The sequence below is a fragment of the Stegostoma tigrinum genome, chromosome 22, assembly GCF_030684315.1.
Source record: "Stegostoma tigrinum isolate sSteTig4 chromosome 22, sSteTig4.hap1, whole genome shotgun sequence".
NCBI classification, from domain to species: domain Eukaryota; kingdom Metazoa; phylum Chordata; class Chondrichthyes; order Orectolobiformes; family Stegostomatidae; genus Stegostoma; species Stegostoma tigrinum.
Genome location: NC_081375.1, coordinates 8353669 through 8372713, shown reverse-complemented (window position 1 = coordinate 8372713; position 19045 = coordinate 8353669). Strand labels below are relative to the sequence as shown.

General features: G+C 42.3%; 1 protein-coding gene across 3 annotated transcripts in view; it reads left to right on the top strand.

Moving 5' to 3' along the window:
* cep112 (centrosomal protein 112) overlaps positions 1-3861 on the top strand; it is a 473221-nt gene extending 469360 nt beyond the window's left edge. For all 3 annotated transcript variants that reach the window (XM_059653621.1, XM_059653619.1, XM_059653620.1), the window contains 2 exons: positions 546-610; positions 3516-3861. In XM_059653621.1, the coding sequence (XP_059509604.1) occupies positions 546-610; positions 3516-3519 (69 nt within the window). In that variant the 3' untranslated portion in view covers positions 3520-3861. The remainder of the gene's footprint in view (positions 1-545; positions 611-3515) is intronic.
* The last annotated feature ends 15184 nt before the right edge of the window (positions 3862-19045 follow it).

Sequence of the window (19045 nt, the reverse complement as noted above, 5' to 3'; positions counted from 1 at the left end):
ATATATAAACATAGAATCCCTACAGTGTGGAAACAGGCCCTTTGGCCCAACAAGTCCACACCAACCCTCAGAGCATCCCACCTAGACCCATCCCCCTAATCTATACATCCCTGAACACTATGGGCAATTTATCATGGCCAAGCTACCTAACCTGCACATCTTCGGACTGTGGGAGGAAACTGGAGCAACCGGAGGAAACTGGAGCAACCAGAGGAAACCCATGCCTACACAGGGAGAAACTCCACACAGACAGTCGCCTGAGGGTGGAATTTAACCCGAGTCCCTGGCACTGTGAAGCAACAGTGCTAACTACTGAACCACCATGCCGCCTTGTACTACATAAAAACAGAGTTGTTCTTGAAAGGATAAGGGCCCATCTGCTGGGAGCCCTGTGTTTGTTTGCTACTGTCAGCACAGTCGATTATAATATCAATTCTAGGTTTGGGTACCATAAACCACTGAAACCTTCCTGTTTCATTCAAAATATTTTGTTTATTAATTAATCGTTTACATTTAATTTTACATTTTAAATTTTTTATACTTAGATAACTTTCCTTCAGAAGAGGGCATCTGTTCTTCAGGAAGAGCTAAACACCTACCGCAATAGAAGGTGGGCATATTATTTCATATCCAATTTAATGGAGTCATTTTCACCATTTCTGGCTTTTTAGTGTCCTGCAGCATGCATAGCCATCTGCCTGTAACCAGTTAAATTATCTGGAGTTGTTACCATGGCAACATAATTCATGTATGCCTGTGATCCATAAAACTATTTTGATGAAGATTGTCCCACCCTCCCTCCTGCTGACTGCAGATTTTTATGGGTGTCGGGGGAGGGATGTCCCTTCAGGAACCTTGTTTAAGTGGTCATTATTTATATTAGAGCCTCGACCGTGAACATAGAAAAATTATTTTATCAAGGGGCATTACTGCCAAATCAACTCTTTCTGGCCATGTGCAGACTTCCTAGAGGATGATCCTGGATGGCTGTCAAGACACTGAGATCCAGTGTCATGCACAGGCTGCCTTACCTGAGATTAACCAGCTCAAGTGCAGACTGTGGGTGAAGCCTGGGTTTCATTAGCTTGTGAGGCTCAGCTAAATACTTGATAAACTCACTTAGCTTCCACGATAGCATAACAAACTGAAATATCCTTTTGAAGATTTTTTGAAGTGGTTTTTATCTTCACAAAAATGCTTTCCTCTGTAAGTTACATTGTCTAGATAGGTCCTGAAGTTCTTGCAGTTTCTAATTCCTACTGCTCCTTTGATATGCCTAACAAGTGACTTTGTATAAAAAGCTTCAAAGTTTTCAGGCCAGATATTGTTGATGACCCAGAACCTTTAAATATTTTAGATTCCTTGACTAACAAAGAGATTTTGACAGCATCTAGGGAGTTGTTAAAGTTACAAACTTTTCCAGATGAAGTCAGAGGTTTCAACTTCCTCTCTCTCCTGAGGTCACTTCATAATAGAATCACTGATGTCAAGCTGCCCTCTAAGTGGCCAGTGGATTGTGTCACTAATGGGTATCACAGCCAAACAGTTACAAGCCCTTTGCAAATTTTTATATATTAGTTCTTTTGCATATTTGTCTTAATAATATCTAATACAATCACATTGAAGGAAGCCATATAGCCAATCCTGTGTCTTTGGTTGACCTCCCCAATTAGTCCACCTCTATTGTTTTCTAATAACCTTGTAAATAGTTTTCTTTTATATATTTACATATATCCTTTGAATATTATCATTGAGACTGTGATCACTGCTCTTTCAGGCAGTGCATACCAAATCATAATTAGTGACATAAAATACGTTTCCTCATGTCACAACTGTATTTTTGCAAGTCACCTTGAAAAAAACACCTTATACAACTTGATACCACATTTTATTTGACAACAACAATGTTAAATACCTTGGACATACTTTACTTCATTAAAGGTGCTATACAGTTGCAAGTAAGTATTATGCCACAGAGGGTAGTGTCCCTGGCTCTCAGCCTATCGTTCCCAATTCAAGTCAAACTCCAGGAATTAATGGCCATGAGAATGCATTTATGACATGGCCAAGATATGTTGAGTATCACATTGTAAATCCTTGCAACACACACCAGTGGCAGGTGGGGAAGAATAGAAGATATTCCTGGTCATCCAAGTGATGAAGGTAAGTTGGATCCTTTACCATCATAATGCATAGCTCCAGACCACAACATGAATGTATAAGTGCAGATAACTCAAAAAGAATATAAATGCAGGTTGTTCTTGAAATTTAGGGAACTCTGGCAAGGCTACGTTTATTGCGCATCTCATCTTGAACCTCTGCAGTCCTTGTTGTGGCAGTGTCCCCACTATGATGTTAAGGAGGAGAATATTAGGATTTTTGCCCAACGGTGATGAAGTAAGGGCAGTATATGTGAGTGTCAGGATAAGTTGAAACTTAGAGGAGAATTTGGACATGGCGGTGTTCCCATAGTTTAGCTGTTATTATCCTTCTTGGTAGTGCAAGTCACATGAGAGAGGTACTTTATGCATTTGATGTCACCAACCAATAATATCACAAATTGTTTCCTATTCAGAACACAGAAGAAGTCAAATAATTTTTGTGTTTTAAGATCCAAGTGCAAAGCTGCAATAATACAAATATACTGTATTTTGGAGTCAGGTTAATTATCACAGTAAACATTTATGTGTCATTCAATGGTTGTGACACTTAGACAAACTGATAGAATGGTACAACAGAGAAGGCACCTCAGACCACTTTGGAAGCACTATCCAATTAGTTATTTGCATTTCCATGCTTTTACTGCATAGTCTTATTCTGTAGTATGAATACCATTTTATAATTATATATAATGGAATAGGTACTGACACAAAAGAGAAAATCAGTGACTTTTTTTTGGAATCAGAGCACTCAACCAACAGACCTTATCCATGATTATGTAAAAAAAAACAGCTTAACAATGGAAATTAGGATAGAATCTGTCTGCAACCCATGGAATAAGGTACACTAGGTATGCAGCGGCCACATTCAATCCTGCATCACTCTGCACTCTGGCCACTTTGCTTCAAAGTCTCTTATATATAACTATCTCAAGGTGCATTTGTACAAAGATTGGAATAACAGTTGGAACATTTATAATGTATAATTTACATTAAAATTATGTAAATGCTAAGTATGTCAAACTGACTGCTACCATGTAAATGTGGGATAATGTGAACAAGTAAATGTGGGGTCTGCCATTATAATGTTCATTCACCATCATTAAAGCAATTGTAAAACAAAAAAAACTGTATCTACAGTTTCCTGCCAGTGGTACACCTCTAATAGAAGGAAGGGGAGATTGCAGCCTGACATGTTCACATAGGCACTTTCTGTTATAAATATGGATGGTGAAATTTAGTGTGTGCATAGGCAAAAGGTCTTGAATATATTAATAGATTTAATAATTTCATTTTAACTGTATTTGAACAGTTTTGGTTTGCACCCAAACAAAACCTGTCATTTTACTATTTCAGATGAAGAACCATTGGGATGATTTCCTTACCTCACTCACAACTTCAGTATAACTAACATGGCACAGAATTGGATTCCAACAGAACCAGCAGCTACTATGTAAGGATGGGCAGAGCAATGAGATTAAAAACTGACTATTAGTAATCTTGTATCGAAGCTCAAAAAGACACAATTCCCCCTATAAGTATTGTGTCTTCCCTTCCACTTTGTTTTGTTCCGATCAGACATCCTTTTAACATTTTAATTTTGCTTTTCAAGTTTTTTTTATGAACTGTATCAATAATCTGTAAGTCTGTACATATCAGTCAATATTTTCTTATTATTTAAATCTGCAGTTCTTATGTTAAATCTAGCAATCAAGTTCTCATTTAAAATTATGCTTTGTATTGTACATCATTTATTTTTAACATTGCTATGATTTTTAAATGCTAACATCTCATTAAATTATCTATTCCATGCATGTTTGTTTTGTGATTGTTTTAAGGTGGTGTGACATCTTTGAAGGAGCTTCCTGTCATAGCTGGAGTAATTTCTTCCCCAGGTCATGTCTGAAAAATAATGTTTTTCTTTAAAAAACATGACTTGGTTGTTGGATCATAAAGTTTGTTATCCTGAACCACCATTTTATTGCACAGGATCTGATTCCTATTTATCAGTAGTTCCATAGCAACCATATATTTTTAAATAGATGAAGCAACTGTACTAATTGAGCAAGAAGTAAGTTATGTCCACGTAATAAGAAACTATATGGCCATAACATCCTCAAGATAAACTCCTGGTCATGCTGAATATGCTGATCTGAGCAAAGGGACAATTTAGACCAATTCTATTGGCCACTCAGGCTGGTAGGAGCGGGCTTCAACATGGGTTAACATTTTCAGAAGTTTATTTATTTAAAAACTTAAGATTTCTAAAGATTCTGAATAAAAATTGATCCTGCTGCTGAAAGCACCCCTCAAGGAATCTAATTCCAGTCATTCCTCGGACATGTTTCAGACATAAAGCTCCTTCTGGCAATATTTAAATTGTAATTCATTCCAAAATAACTACAACTTGTGTGTATGTAGTGTCTTTAAGGCAACAACATCCCAGGGTACCTCGTACTGGCAGAAATGGAACCAAGTAGTAGTAAAGGGATTAGGAGAATTAACCAAAGGCAAGGTCAAAGAACAGTGAGGAGAGAGTAACAAAAAATTTGCTAGTGCTACCTGGGAGGCTTTAAACTAGGAATGCCAGGGTGGGGGGGTTTGGTGGCAGTGGCAACCATGAAAAAAAGAGAAAAGGCTGAGGCTGGTACAATAGATAAGGAGAGCAAGTCTAATAGTCAAGTCAGACAAAACCTTGGCAGAGAATGAGGTAAGACTGATCAATTAAACTGCATTTACTTCAATGCAAGACGCCTGACAGGTAAGGCAGATGTACTTAGGGCATAGTTGAGAACACAGGACTGGGATATCATGGCTAATACAGAAACATGGCTCAGCAAGGGGCAGGACTGGCAGCATCATGTTCTAGGATATAGATTCTATCGTAAGCTTAGAAAGGGAGGCATGAGAGGAGGGGGAATTAGGGACGATGTTCCTGGGAGATCATCCAGTGAGTTATCCAAATGAAAATTAAAAATAAGAAAGGGATGATCACCTTGTTAGCATTGTATTATAGCCCCCACCCCACCAACAGTCAGTAGGAAATTGAGAAGTAAATATTTAAGGAGATCTCAAATAACAGTAAGAAAAATAGGGTTGTCTTGGTAGGAGATTTTAACTTTCCAAACACTGACTGGGACTATCATAGCGTCAAGGGCTTAGATGGGGAGGAATTTGTTAAGCGTGTACGAGAAAATTTTCTTCTTCAATATATGAGTGTACCTACTAGAAAAGGAGCAACACTTGACCTTCTGTTGGGGAATCAGGCAGGGCAAGTTACCTGAGGTGTCAGTGGGGGAGTATAATTAGAGTGAGAGTCACAGAGCTGTCCAGCATGGAAAACCCCTTAGCCCAACTCATCTGTGCCAATCAGAAATCCTAAATAAATCTCGTTTCATTTGCCAGCATTTGGCCCATGTTCCTCTAAACCCTTCTATTCACATACCCATCCAGGTGCCTTTTAAATGTTGTAATTATACCAGCCTGTACCACTTCCTCTGGCAGCTCATTCCGTACATGCACCAACCTCTGTGTCAAGATGTTGCCCCTCAGGTCCTTTCTAAATCTTTCCCTTTTCGCCTTAAACTTACGCCCTCTAGTTTTGGATTCCCCCACCCTGGGGAAAAGACCTTATCTATTCACCTTATCCATGCCCCTCGTGATTTTATAAACCTCTATAAGATCACCCCTCAGTGCCCAACGCTTCAGGGAAAGTAGATACAGCCTATTCCGCCTCTCCCTGTAACTCAAATCCTGCAACCCTGGCAACATCCTCATAAATCTTTTCCAAACCCTTTCAAGTTTTACCATGTCCCTCCTATAGCAGGGAGACCAGAATTGCACACACTATTCCAAAAGTGGCCTAACCAATATCCTGTATAGCTGCAATATGACGTCCCAACTCCTACACTCAATGCACTGACCAATAAAGGTAAGCATACCAAATGCCTTCTTCACTGTCCTGTCTATCTGCGTCTCCACTTTCAAGGAACATTGAACCTGCACTCCAAGGTTTCTTTGTTCAGCAACACACCCCAGGACCTCACCATTAAGCGTATAAGTCCTGCCCTGGTTTGCCTTTCCAAAATGCAGCACCTCCCATTTATCTAAATTACACTCCATCAGCCACTCCTTGGCCCTTTGGCCCAATTGTTCAGGATCCTGTTGTACTGTGAGGTAACGTTCTTCGCTGTGCACTACACCACCTATTTTGGTGTCGGCTGCAAACTTACTAACTATAACTTCTATGTTCACATTCAAATCATTTATATAAATTATGAAAAGAGATGGACCCAGCACGAATTCTTGAGACACAGCTGGTCACAGGCCTCCAGTCTGAAAAGTAACATTCCACCACCACACTCTGTCTTCTATCTTCGAGCTAGTTCTGTATCCAAATGGCAAATTCTCCCTGTATTCCATGTGATCTAATCTAGCTAACCAGTCTACCATGAGGAACTTTGTTGAACGTCTTACTGAAGTTCATATATATCAAATCCACCGCTCTGCCATCATCAATCCTCTTCGTTACTTCTTCAAAAAACTCAAGTCAAGTTAGTGAGACGCAATTTCATGTGCATAAAGCCATGCTGACTATCCCTATTTAGTCCGTATCTTTCCAAATCCATGTTAATCCTATCCCTCAGGATTCCCTCCAACAAATTACCCATCACTGATGTTAGGCTCACCAGTTTATAGTTCCCTGGCTTTTACTCACCACTCTTCTTAAATAGTGGCACCACATTAGCCAAATTCCAGTCTTCCAGCACCTCACCTCTGGCTATCAATGATACAGATATCTCAGCAAGGGGCCCAGCAGTCAATTCTCTAGATTCCTACAGAGTTCTAGGATACACCTGATCAGGTCCTGGGGATTTATCCACCGTTATGTGTTTTAAGATGTCCAACACCACCTCCTCTGCAATATGACATTTTTCAAGATGGAGCTACTTATTTCCCCATGCTGTCTATCTTCCATATCCTTCTCCACAGTAGACACAGATGCAGCATATTTGTTTAGTATCTCCCCCAACTCCTGGGGTATAACACATAGGCAGTCTTCCCAGTTACTCTTTGTCCTTAATGTATTTCTAGAATCTCTTTGGATTCTCCTTAATCATATATGCCAGAGCTATCTCACGTCCTTTTTTGCCCTCCTGATATCCCTCTTAAGTATACTCTTACTGCCTTTAAACTCTTATAGTGATTCACTCGATCTCTGCTGTCTGTACCTGACATATGCTTCCTTCTTATTGTAAATCAAAACCTCAATTTCTGTAGTCACCCAGCATTCCTTACACCTACCAGCCTTGCCCTTCACCCCAACAGGAATGTACTGTTTCAGGTCACTCGTTATCTCATTTTTGAAGGCTTTCCATTTTCCAGCCATCTCTTGACTTGCAAACATCCATCCCCAATCAAGTTTGGACATAGCAAGAACTGCAGATGCTGGAGTCAGAGTCAACACATTGGACAGCTGGAGGAGCATAGCAGGTCAGGCAGCATCAGAGGAGCAGGGTAAGTCGATGTTTCAGGTTGGGACCCTTCTTCGGGCCTGTTTTGTTCCTCCAGCTCCACACTGTATTGACAAGTTTTGAAAGTTCTTGCCTAATAATGTCAAAATTGCCCTTCCCAATTTAGAACTTTAACTTTTAGACTAAGTCTATCCTTTTCCATCATTATTTTAAAACTAATAGAATTATGGTCACTGACCCCAAAGTGGTTCCCCACTGTCATGTCAGTCACCTGCCCTACCTTATTTCCCCAAGAGCTGGTCATGTTTTGCACCTTCTCTAGTAGGTACATCCACATACTGAATCTGAAAATTTTCTTGTACACAATTAACAAGTTCCTCTCTATCCAAGCCCTTACCACTATGGCAGTCCCAGTCAATATTTGGAAAATTAAAATCCCCGACCATAACAACCCTATTATTCTTACGGATAACTGAGATCTCCTTACAAGTTTACAATTTCCTGCTAACTCTTAGGAAGCCTTTAGTACAAACTCAATAAGGTGCTCATCCCTTTCTCATTTCTCAGTTCCACGCAAATAACTTCCCTGGACATAATCCAAGGAATATCCTCCCTAAATTCAGACGTAATGTTATCTCTAAAAAAAACACCACTCCCCCTCCTCTCTTGCCCCTGTTCCATCCTTCTTATGGAATCCATACCCTGGAACAGTAAGCTGCCAGTCCTGTCCATCCCTAAGCCACGTCTCTGTAATCGCTGTGACATCCCAGTCCAATGTTCCCAACCATGGCCTGAGTTCATCTGCTTTACCTGTTAGGCCTCTTGCATTGAAATAAATGCAGTTTAATTTATCAGGCCATTCTCATTCCCTGCTTTGTTCCTGCCTGATCTGACTGTTTGATTTGCTCCTTTTCCTAACTGCACCAGTCTCGGACCGATCTCTTTCCTCACTATCTCCCTGGCTCCCTCCACTGCCACCACCTTACTAGTGTAAATCCTCCCAAGTGACCTAGCAAATCTCTTGCCAGTATATTAGTCCCCTTCCAACATAGATGCAATCTGTTCTTCATATACAGGTCACATCTATCCCAGAAGAGACTCCAGTGATCCTAAAATGTGAATCCTTCTCCCCTGCACCAGCCCCTCAGCCACACATTCATCTGCTGTATCCTCCAATTCCTATCCTCATTAGCTCATGACAACAGGAGTAATCCAGATATTACTACCCTCAAGGACTTCCTTTTTAAATTCCTGCCTAACTTCCTATATTCTCTCCTCAGAATCTTATCCTTTTCTCTTTATTTGTCATTAGTTCCAGTGTGTACAATGACCTCCTGCTGGTCCCACACCCCTTTGAGAATATTCTACACCCTCTCTGCGATCTCCTTGATCCTGGCACCAGCACACCATTCTGAAGTCTTGCTGTTGACCACAGAATGTCTGTCTGTGCCTTTGACTAGAGAGTCCCCTATAACAATCAATCACTTGGAACCTAACATACCCCTTGTTACACTAGAGCCAGTCTCAGTACAAGAAACCCTGAGAGTCCATCATCCCCTGCATTTTCAAAAACAGCATACTTGTTTGAGACAGGGATAGCCACAGGGAACACCTGCATTACCTGCCTTCCTCTCCTATCTTTCCTGGAGGTAACCCGGCTACCTGACTGTATCTGCGGTTTTTCTCCCTTCCTGCAACTTCCATTCATCACACCCCCTAGCTCCTGTAAATTCCTAACTGCCTCTAAGTGCTGTTCTAACCGATCCAATGAGATCCAATAGGATTCGTAACTAAACACACTTCCCACAGAAACAAAAACAGAAGTTGCTGGAGAAGCTCAGCAGGTCTGGCAGCATCTGTGAAGAAAACATCAGAGTTAATGTTTCAAGACCGGTGACCCTCAGAACTTCCTGCAGACATAATCATCAGTAACATAGAAACCTTCCCTAATCTCCCACATCCGAAAGGAAGAGCACATCACTCTGCTAAAGATAGTAAGAACTGCAGATGTTGGGTCAGAGACAACACAGTGTGGAGCTGGAAGATCACGGCAGGTCAGGTAGCATCAGAGAATCAGGAAAGTTGACGTTTCAAGTCGGGAGTCTTCTTCAGCCCGTTTCTGAAGAAGGGTCCCAACCCTAAACATCAACTTGCCTGCTCCTCTGATGCTGTCTGACCTGCTGTGTTCCTCCAGCTCCACACTGTGTTGTCTCACTCTTCTAAAGGACACTTTAACAATCTTCAGGCCCAGAAAATAGCAGTCTTACTGCTCTAAAAACACTGCTCCAGGCTAACTTAGTACCTGTGCTTTATATTTTTAAAGTTTAATCGATAGATCTCAGCAAAAACATATAATCAACAAAGAACCCACTCAACTGTTGTAGATTTACAAAACAACAAGTAAGGTCATTATTTTAAAAGTAGCCACTTAGCCTGTCCCCTGCTGTGAGCTTCCCCCACACGGATTTCTCCAAGGTCAGCTATGAATTTTGCTGTTTGTTTATTTTTCTTAGACAAATTCCAATGTCCAAAGATACTTGAAGGTAAACAGCAGGGGCAGTCAGCTGTGGAAGTTCACTGTCTAGTCAAACATCTGTGCAAGTTTACTTCTTCGTTTGTTTCACTTCCAGTGTGGTCACTGCTTTGTCTCTCTTCCTCATTTTTAAAGTGCCATTGATCTGATTTTTTTTTCCCAAGTTCCAAAACAATGCAACAGCTTATAAAACAGTAATTACTGCCCCCAGATTTCAAGGAAATCAACTCCAACACCAAAAATACCTCAAAAAAGTAGCAGCTCTTACAGTGACAATTTTTTCTATTAGTTTTAAAATAGTTCTGAAAAAGGATAGAACTGATCAATAATTTAAAGTTCTAAATTGGGGTAAGGCTAATTTTGATGGTATTAGACAGGAACTTTCAAAAGTTACTTGGGGGAGACTTTACAGGCAAAAGGATGTTTGGGAAATGGAAGGCCTTAAAGAATGAGATAACAAGAGTCCAGAGACAGTATGTTCCTGTTAGTGTGAAGGACAAGGCTGGTATGTGTAAAGAACACTGGATAACTTGAGAAATTGACACTCTTGTCAAGAAAAATAAGGAGGTATATATCAGGTATAGACAGCTGGGTTCAAGTGAATTCCTAGAAGAATACAAGGGCCGGAGGAGTATACTTAGGGGAAAATCAGGAGGGCAAAAAGGGGACATGAGATTGCTGTGGCAAGTAGAGTTAGGGAGAATCCAAATACATTAAGGGCAATAGCGTAACTACAGAGAAAATTGGGCCCCTTAAAAATCAACGTGGCCATTTATGTGATGGGTAAGATATTAAACAAATATTTTGCATCAGTATTTATTGTGGAGAAGGACATGGAAGCTAGAAAACTTGAGGCAATAAATAGTGATGTCTTAAAAAGAGTTCATATCATAGAAGAGGAGGTGCTGGAGGTCTTAAAGTAGATAAATCCCCAGGACCTGGTCAGGTATTTCCCAGACGTCTGTGGAAAGCTAGTGAAGAGATTGTTGGGCCCCTTACTGATATTTCATTGATAGCAGTGGGTGAGGTTCCAGAAGACTGAAGGGTGGCAAATGTGGTGACATTATTTAGCAAAGGCGGTAAAGAAAAGCCAGGGAACAATAGACCAGTGAGCCTTACATTCGTAGTAAGTAAGTTGTTGGAGAGGATTCTGAAGGATACGATTTAAATGTATTTGGAAAGGCAAGGACTGATTTGGGGAAGTCAACATGGGACATCATGTCTGACGAACTTGTTTAAATTTTTAAAGAGGTGACAAAGAAGATGTTGAAGGTAGAATGGTTGATGTTGTCTATCTGGACTTCAGCAAAGCCTTTCACAAGGTTCTGTTGGGGAGACTGGTTAGTGAGGTTAGACCACATGGCATCGCGGGGGTAAGGGAGGGGGTAAGCTAGCCAATTGGATACAAAGTTGGCTTGAAGGAAGGTGGTGGTGCAGGGTTGTTTTTCTGACTGGAGACCTGCAAGCAATGGTGTGCCACAAGGATCAGCCCATTGCTTTTGGTCATTTATGTAAATGATTTGAATGTGAATATAGAAGATATGGTTAGTAACTTAGAGATAATGGGAACTGCCGATGCTGGAGAATCCAAGATAATAAAATGTGAGGCTGGATGAACACAGCAGGCCAAGCAGCATCTCAGGAGCACAAAAGCTGACGTTTCGGGCCTAGACCCTTCATCAGAGAGGGGGATGGGGAGAGGGAACTGGAATAAATAGGGAGAGAGGGGGAGGCGGACCGAAGATGGAGAGTAAAGAAGATAGGTGGAGAGAGTATAGGTGGGGAGGTAGGGAGGGGATAGGTCAGTCCAGGGAAGACGGACAGGTCAAGGAGGTGGGATGAGGTTAGTAGGTAGCTGGGGGTGCGGCTTGGGGTGGGAGGAAGGGATGGGTGAGAGGAAGAACAGGTTAGGGAGGCAGAGACAGGTTGGACTGGTTTTGGGATGCAGTGGGTGGAGGGGAAGAGCTGGGCTGGTTGTGTGGTGCAGTGGGGGGAGGGGACGAACTGGGCTGGTTTAGGGATGCGATGGGGAAAGGGGAGATTTTGAAACTGGTGAAGTCAACATTGATACCATTAGGCTGCAGGGTTCCCAGGCAGAGTCTTGGGGACCGCTTTGCAGAACACCTCCGCTCAGTTCGCAACAAACAACTGCATCTCCCAGTCGCAAACCATTTCCACTCCCCCTCCCATTCTTTAGATGACATGTCCATCATGGGCCTCCTGCAGTGCCACAATGATGCCACCCGAAGGTTGCAGGAACAGCAACTCATATTCCGCCTGGGAACCCTGCAGCCTAATGGTATCAATGTTGACTTCACCAGTTTCAAAATCTCCCCTTCCCCCACCGCATCCCTAAACCAGCCCAGTTCGTCCCCTCCCCCCACTGCACCACACAACCAGCCCAGCTCTTCCGCTCCACCCACTGCATCCCAAAACCAGTCTAACCTGTCTCTGCCTCCCTAACCTGTTCTTCCTCTCACCCATCCCTTCCTCCCACCCCAAGCCGCACCCCCATCTACCTACTAACCTCATCCCACCTCCTTGACCTGTCCGTCTTCCCTGGACTGACCTATCCCCTCCATACCTCCCCACCTATACTCTCTCCACCTATCTTCTTTTCTCTCCATCTTCGGTCCGCCTCCCCCTCTCTACCTATTTATTCCAGAACCCTCACCCCATCCCCCTCTCTGATGAAGGGTCTAGGCCCGAAACGTCAGCTTTTGTGCTCCTGAGATGCTGCTTGGCCTGCGGTGTTCATCCAGCCTCACATTTTATTATCTTGGTTAGTAACTTTGCAGATGACACCAAAATAGATGATGTAGCGGATAGTGAAAAAGATTATCTCAGAGAACAACACAAACTTGATCAGATGGGCAGTTGGAGTTTAATTTAGATAAATGTGAGGAGTTGCATTTTGATGAGGCAAACCAGGGCAGGACTTATGTAGTTAACCGTAGGGCCCTGGAGACTGTTGCCAAACAAAGAGACCTACGGGTGAAGGCGCATAGTTCCTTGAAAGTGGAGTTGCAGGTAGACAGGATGATGATGAAGGCATTTGGCAAGCTTGCCTTCATTGATCATAACATTGAGTATAGGATTTGTGATATCATGTTGCAGCAGTCCAGGGCATTGGGAGGTCACTTATGGAATACTGTGTACAATTCTGGCTGCCCTTCTATAGGAAGGATGTTGTTAAACTTGAGAGGGTGCAGAAAATATTTACAAAGATGTTGCCAGGGCTGCAGTGTTTGAGCTACAGGGAGAGGCTAAATAGGCTGTGCCTTTTTTCCCTGGAGCATCGGCGACTGAGAGGTGACCTTAGAGAGGTTTATTACATCATAAGGGGCATGAATAGGGTGAATAGCTAAGGTCTCTTTCCCAGGGTGGGGGAGTCCAAAGCTAGAGGGCATAGGTTTAAGGTGAGAGGGAAAATATTTAAAAAGGATCTGAAAACTAACTTCTTCACGCAGAAGATGTTGCATGTTTGGAATGAGCTGCCAGAGGAAGTGGTGGAGGCAGGTATAATTACAATATTTATAAGGCATCTGAATGGGTATTTGACATGGAAGAGGTCAGAAGGATATGGACCAAATGCTGGCAAATGGAACTAGGTCAGATTGGGGTGTCCCGTAGTGTTGATGAGTTGGACCGAAGGATCTGTTTCTGTGCTGTGTGACTGAGTGTATGGCAAAATTTCCAGAAAGAATTTGAGAACCCTGGGCCCAAACACTTGACTTCTTCATGATTTCATGTCCAAAAACATGACTTCTTCATCATGAGAGTTCAGAGAGAGGCAGCTGCAGATGTTAGAATCAGATGAATGCAAGATATACACTGACATGTGGAGCTGGAGGATTTGTAAAGATCAAATTGAGATGAATCAGTGGACAGATTTGCAAACTCGGACAACAATTTTGAATTCAATGAATTAGAGGTGCAAACTCAATGGAAGATGTGAAATTGGATTCATGGTATATAATATTTGATAGAATGCAGGGACAGGGTTTCACATGAGTTTGAATCATGAGGTCGGTGCTGGTGACGAGAGTATTGGAGATGTTCTGCCTGACTCAGTATGAAAAAAAGATGCACCAATGGTGGAAACAAGTGAAGGCATTACCAGTTGATGTTACAGACATGTTTACTGTATACTATGAAGTCACTTAAGTATTGTTACTTGTATTATGGTTGGCTGGCTCGCCGAGCTTGGTCATTGTTCCGCAGACGTTTCATTATCCTGCTGGGTAACATCATCAGTGCAGCCTCCAATGAAGCACCGTTGTGTTTTCCCGCCTGTTATTTAAACTCTGGTGTCTGTTGAGCTGGATTATCTCACTCCGGTTTTCCTTCGCAATGGAATGTATATGGATCTAGCTCTATGTGTTTATCAGCTTTCTTAGTGGAGAACCAGGCCTCTAGGAATTCCATCAAGGACTTAAGAATAGATGACAACAAGACCATGGTATCATTTGACGTTACTCCCCTGTTCACACCGATACATACCACTAGCAAGAGAACCACTGACAACACTACTAAAACAAGAACAAGACCCCAGTGATACCATCTCCACAGGTAACATGCCGAAGCTACTGGACCTATGCCTCACCACCCACTTCATCTTTAATGGCCAGATATTTGAACAGATCAATGGGACACCTATGGGATCGCCTGTCTCTGGACTAATAGCTGAAGTGGTGATGCAGAGACTCAAAAACGTGGCCCTTCTGCTAATCCAACCAAAACTATGGATACGCAATTAGACAACTCCTTCATCATTATTCAACGGACCAAACTAGAGGAGACAGCACCCTCACCAGGATCAGATTCACCAAAGAGGAAAAGAAAACGAATACCCAAAAAACTGGGTCAGAAGATGCCTATATGACGAGCGACACCAGGACGATGTGGTATGTTACATTATTCTCCATAGATGCTACATGCCCCGACACACTCATCACACTACCTTACATCAGGAACACATCTGAACTGACCATAAGACTCCTATGACCACTGGGCATCAGAGTAGCATACAAACCCACATCAACCCTACGCCAACTGCTCACCTGATCCAAAGACCCACTACCCACAATGGACAGGACCAATGCCATATACAAGATTCCCTGCAGAGACTGCGATAAATATTACATTGGACTCAGGAAGGAGATTAACCACAAGGGTACATGAACATCAATTGGCAACAAAAAGACACAACCCATACTCACTCATCTCCATCCACATGGATAAGGACAACCACCAGTTCGATTGGGATAACACTAGGATCCCAGCACGGGCAAAGCAGAGACAACCACAGGAATTCCTAAAGGCCTGGTTCTCCACTAAGAAAGCCATCAATAAACACATAGAACTAGAACCCATATATATATTTTTGGCAAAGGAAAACTGGAAATGAGGTAATCCAACACAACAGACACCATTGGATGCTGCACTGATGATGTTACCCAGCAGGGTAATGAAACGTCCGCGGAATAACAACCCATCTCGGCGAGCCAACCAACCACAACATACACAACCTGAGCTACAAATCTACTCTAAAACCATATTGATACTTCTGTTTAAGCATGACAAGGACTGCAAGAAAAATCATCTCTGCTTAGGGTGGAGACCTCTTCCGTGTATGCCTTAATGGTTTGAGGGTCAGTAACTGAGTTTTAATACAGTATTCTATAGAGTTGAATATCAGTGCTTTTTGTGGAGTATAAGCTATGACATAAGGCAACTAGCCTGTAATTCAATTAGATTTTCCCTCTCTCCATTTTGATCAGTCTGAGATTGGTGAATTTGACTTTAGAAACAGCACTGCCAGCTTTCAAGCTGGCCTAACATCTCAACAACTGTTAGATTTTGCCTGATTTTACTCCCGTGAAGCACCTTGCAAGGTTTGATGATGATAAAGATGCTACATAAATACAAGCTCCTGTTGTTGTAGCACGGCTAAACTTTGTTTACCTCTCTACAGATTGAGATCCGCCAAATGAATTTTCATTGGCGTATTTATTTTCTCACACTTTATTTTCTGAATCCATCTAAATGACGGCTGGCAATTTGATTGAAAACATTGCGAAAACAAAGGATTTTTAGATTGGTCCAAAGCCACAAACTCTGGATTATTTTTCAATGGTACTTGTTGGATTCAATCAAAAGTGTCACCTTGGGAACAATTAATCTTTGGTTGAAAGGAAGATTTGAATTCATATAAGGTCTGACACAACCTCCAATGACCCAGAAGGCTTTAAAGCTACCTTTAAAAATATACCACCTGATACACTGCCAGCCCAAAGATGTGCAGGTTTGTTGGATTGGCCATACTAAATTGCCTATGGTAGCTAGCTGGATTAGACATGAGAAATGCAGGGTTACAGGGTTAAGGTAGGGAGGTGGGCCATTGTGGATTTGATCAGCCAAATGGCCTGCTTCCACTCTGTAGGAATTCTATGATTCTGTAATGTTGGAAGCATGGTATTTTACCTCTATTTCGTCTCCTAAAGTAGTAACTAACATTGGGGCACAATTCTGCCTCCCTAAGTGACTGACTGAATTACCCTAAATTTTCCCACAAAAAGCAATGAGACAATGACCAGATATTCACTCCAACAACACTGGGCAGAACTCACCTGCTGCACTTGTCGTACTTGCTGTTGGATCATTTACATTAGCCTGATAGGGCAGGCAGGGCCTCACTGCTCACAGCCTTCTGAATCTGATTCACGATAGCCAGTAAAGCAGATGACGCATCCTTCAGAAAATCCTTTTCTCCTTAAAAGCAGATTAATGAAATCCTTCATTCTAGTTTGTCCCCCACCCCTGAATGGCTGCTTTATATTACACATCCTTTCACCAATCTGTAAATAACTTCAATTTTTAAAAAAAATTAGGACGGTAATGCTCTGTCAAATCTGCAACAGAATCAGAGTATAAAATGATCAGAGTTTTCTATCTCATTTTCAGACGTTATACATTAACTAGATTCTTGGGCATGAGAGGCGCAGCCAACAATTTACTGATACTATTTCACTGCCAAACATATGTATCATTATAAAGATTGATCTGTGAAAGGTTGCAGCACATGTTTGGACTTTTGCCACACTTGAACTGCTCAAAATGATGGTGTTGCAGCTACACTTTTGGAGCAGCATGTCAGTGATTGGACATGACTGAAAACTCTAATATGCAACCTAAAAATCAGCGCCAGCAATGTTAATGGATGTATGGAACTCATTCACAAGGTGTTGCTCTGCCTACCATTTTATCATTTATTTGAAATCAGTTAACAGCCTTATTAAATCAGTGGAGTGAGCAATGTCATTACAGACACATCATATGTTCATTTGCTGACTTTGCTGAGTCATTTCTAGGCTAGAGTAATAGCAAAATATTGCTGGTGGCTGAGATTGGTGAATGTACTGCCCAGTGTGGCGCTGTGCCAAACAAACTGCAATTGTTCCAGGTTCTGTTCCTGGGGGTCATTGCTGAATGAACCATCTGGGTCCACATATTCTGAAGTTGCCAATGTTTCAGAGCTGAGTAAAAAAGAAAATATCAGCCAGAATCCCCCACCTGATTGCGATCAGAGATAATGGGAACTGCAGATGCTGGAGAATCCAAGATAACAAAGTGTGAAGCTGGTTGAACACAACAGGCCAAGCAGCATCTTAGGAGCACAAAAGCTGACTTTTCGGGCCTAGACTCTTCATCAGAGAGAGGGATGGGGAGAGGGTTCTGAAATAAATAGGGAGAGAGGGGGAGGTGGACCGAACATGGATAGAGGAGAAGATAGGTGGAGAGGAGAGTTGCAGTGGGAGAGAGATTCCCTGAGGTTGGTCCGGAGGGAAGCCTCTGCGAAGCCTCTTCCAGGGATGCCTAACCTGAAGAAGTTACCCTCCTCCCTCCGACCAACCTCAGGGAATCTCTCTCCCACTGCAACTCTCCTTTCCACCTATCTTCTCCTCTATCCATCTTCGGTCCACCTCCCCCTCTCTCCCTATTTATTTCAGAGCCCTCTCCCCATCCCCCTCTCTGATGAAGGGTCTAGGCCCGAAACGTCAGCTTTTGTGCTCCGAAGATGCTGCTTGGCCTGTTGTGTTCATCCAGCTTCACACGTTGTGATCCCCCTCCTGATTGCACTTTTTTTTATTCATTCATGGCATCTAGGTGTCACTGGCTGAGTCAGTGTTTATTGGCATTTCCTAATTACCTGTGAGAAGGTGGGGATGAGCTGCTTTCATGAACAGCAGCAATCCATTTGGTATAGGAACTGTAGCATTGCTGTTAGGAAGGGAATTCCAGGATTTTTGACCCTGTAGTACTGAAGGAACAGCGATATATTTCCAAGTCAGGATGGTGACTGGCTTGGAGGGGAATTGCAGCTGGTCATGGTCCCACCTACTCCAACTAATCCCATCTGCATATCCTTTTGTTCTTTTCTTCCTCATGCATTCCCACCAACATTCAGCAGTCGCTGGGAAGCTCTGTGTATGTCAACAGGAGAGGCTACACATTGCTCCCACTTCCAGAAGCTGCTGCTACACACCGACCTCGGAAGTCCTCGTGACAGCATAAAAAATTACACGGAACACTGATTCTCATTGCCTTTCTCCCTCCCTCATGTATTTGTACCCCTCCCTATCTTTTTAATATCCTCCAGCCCTGCAAAATCTCCAGGAAATCTTTGCTTCTCACATTCTAACATGCTCTTTATCCTTGATTTTAATCAGCCTACCATTTTCAGCCACATCTTCAGCTGCCCGCACTCTGAGTTCTGAAATCCACTCCTTAAACCTCTCTTTTCATCCTCTTCTCTTTCAATACGCTTCTTAAAACCTATCTCTTTCATTTTTTTCATTATCTGCCCTATTCTATTC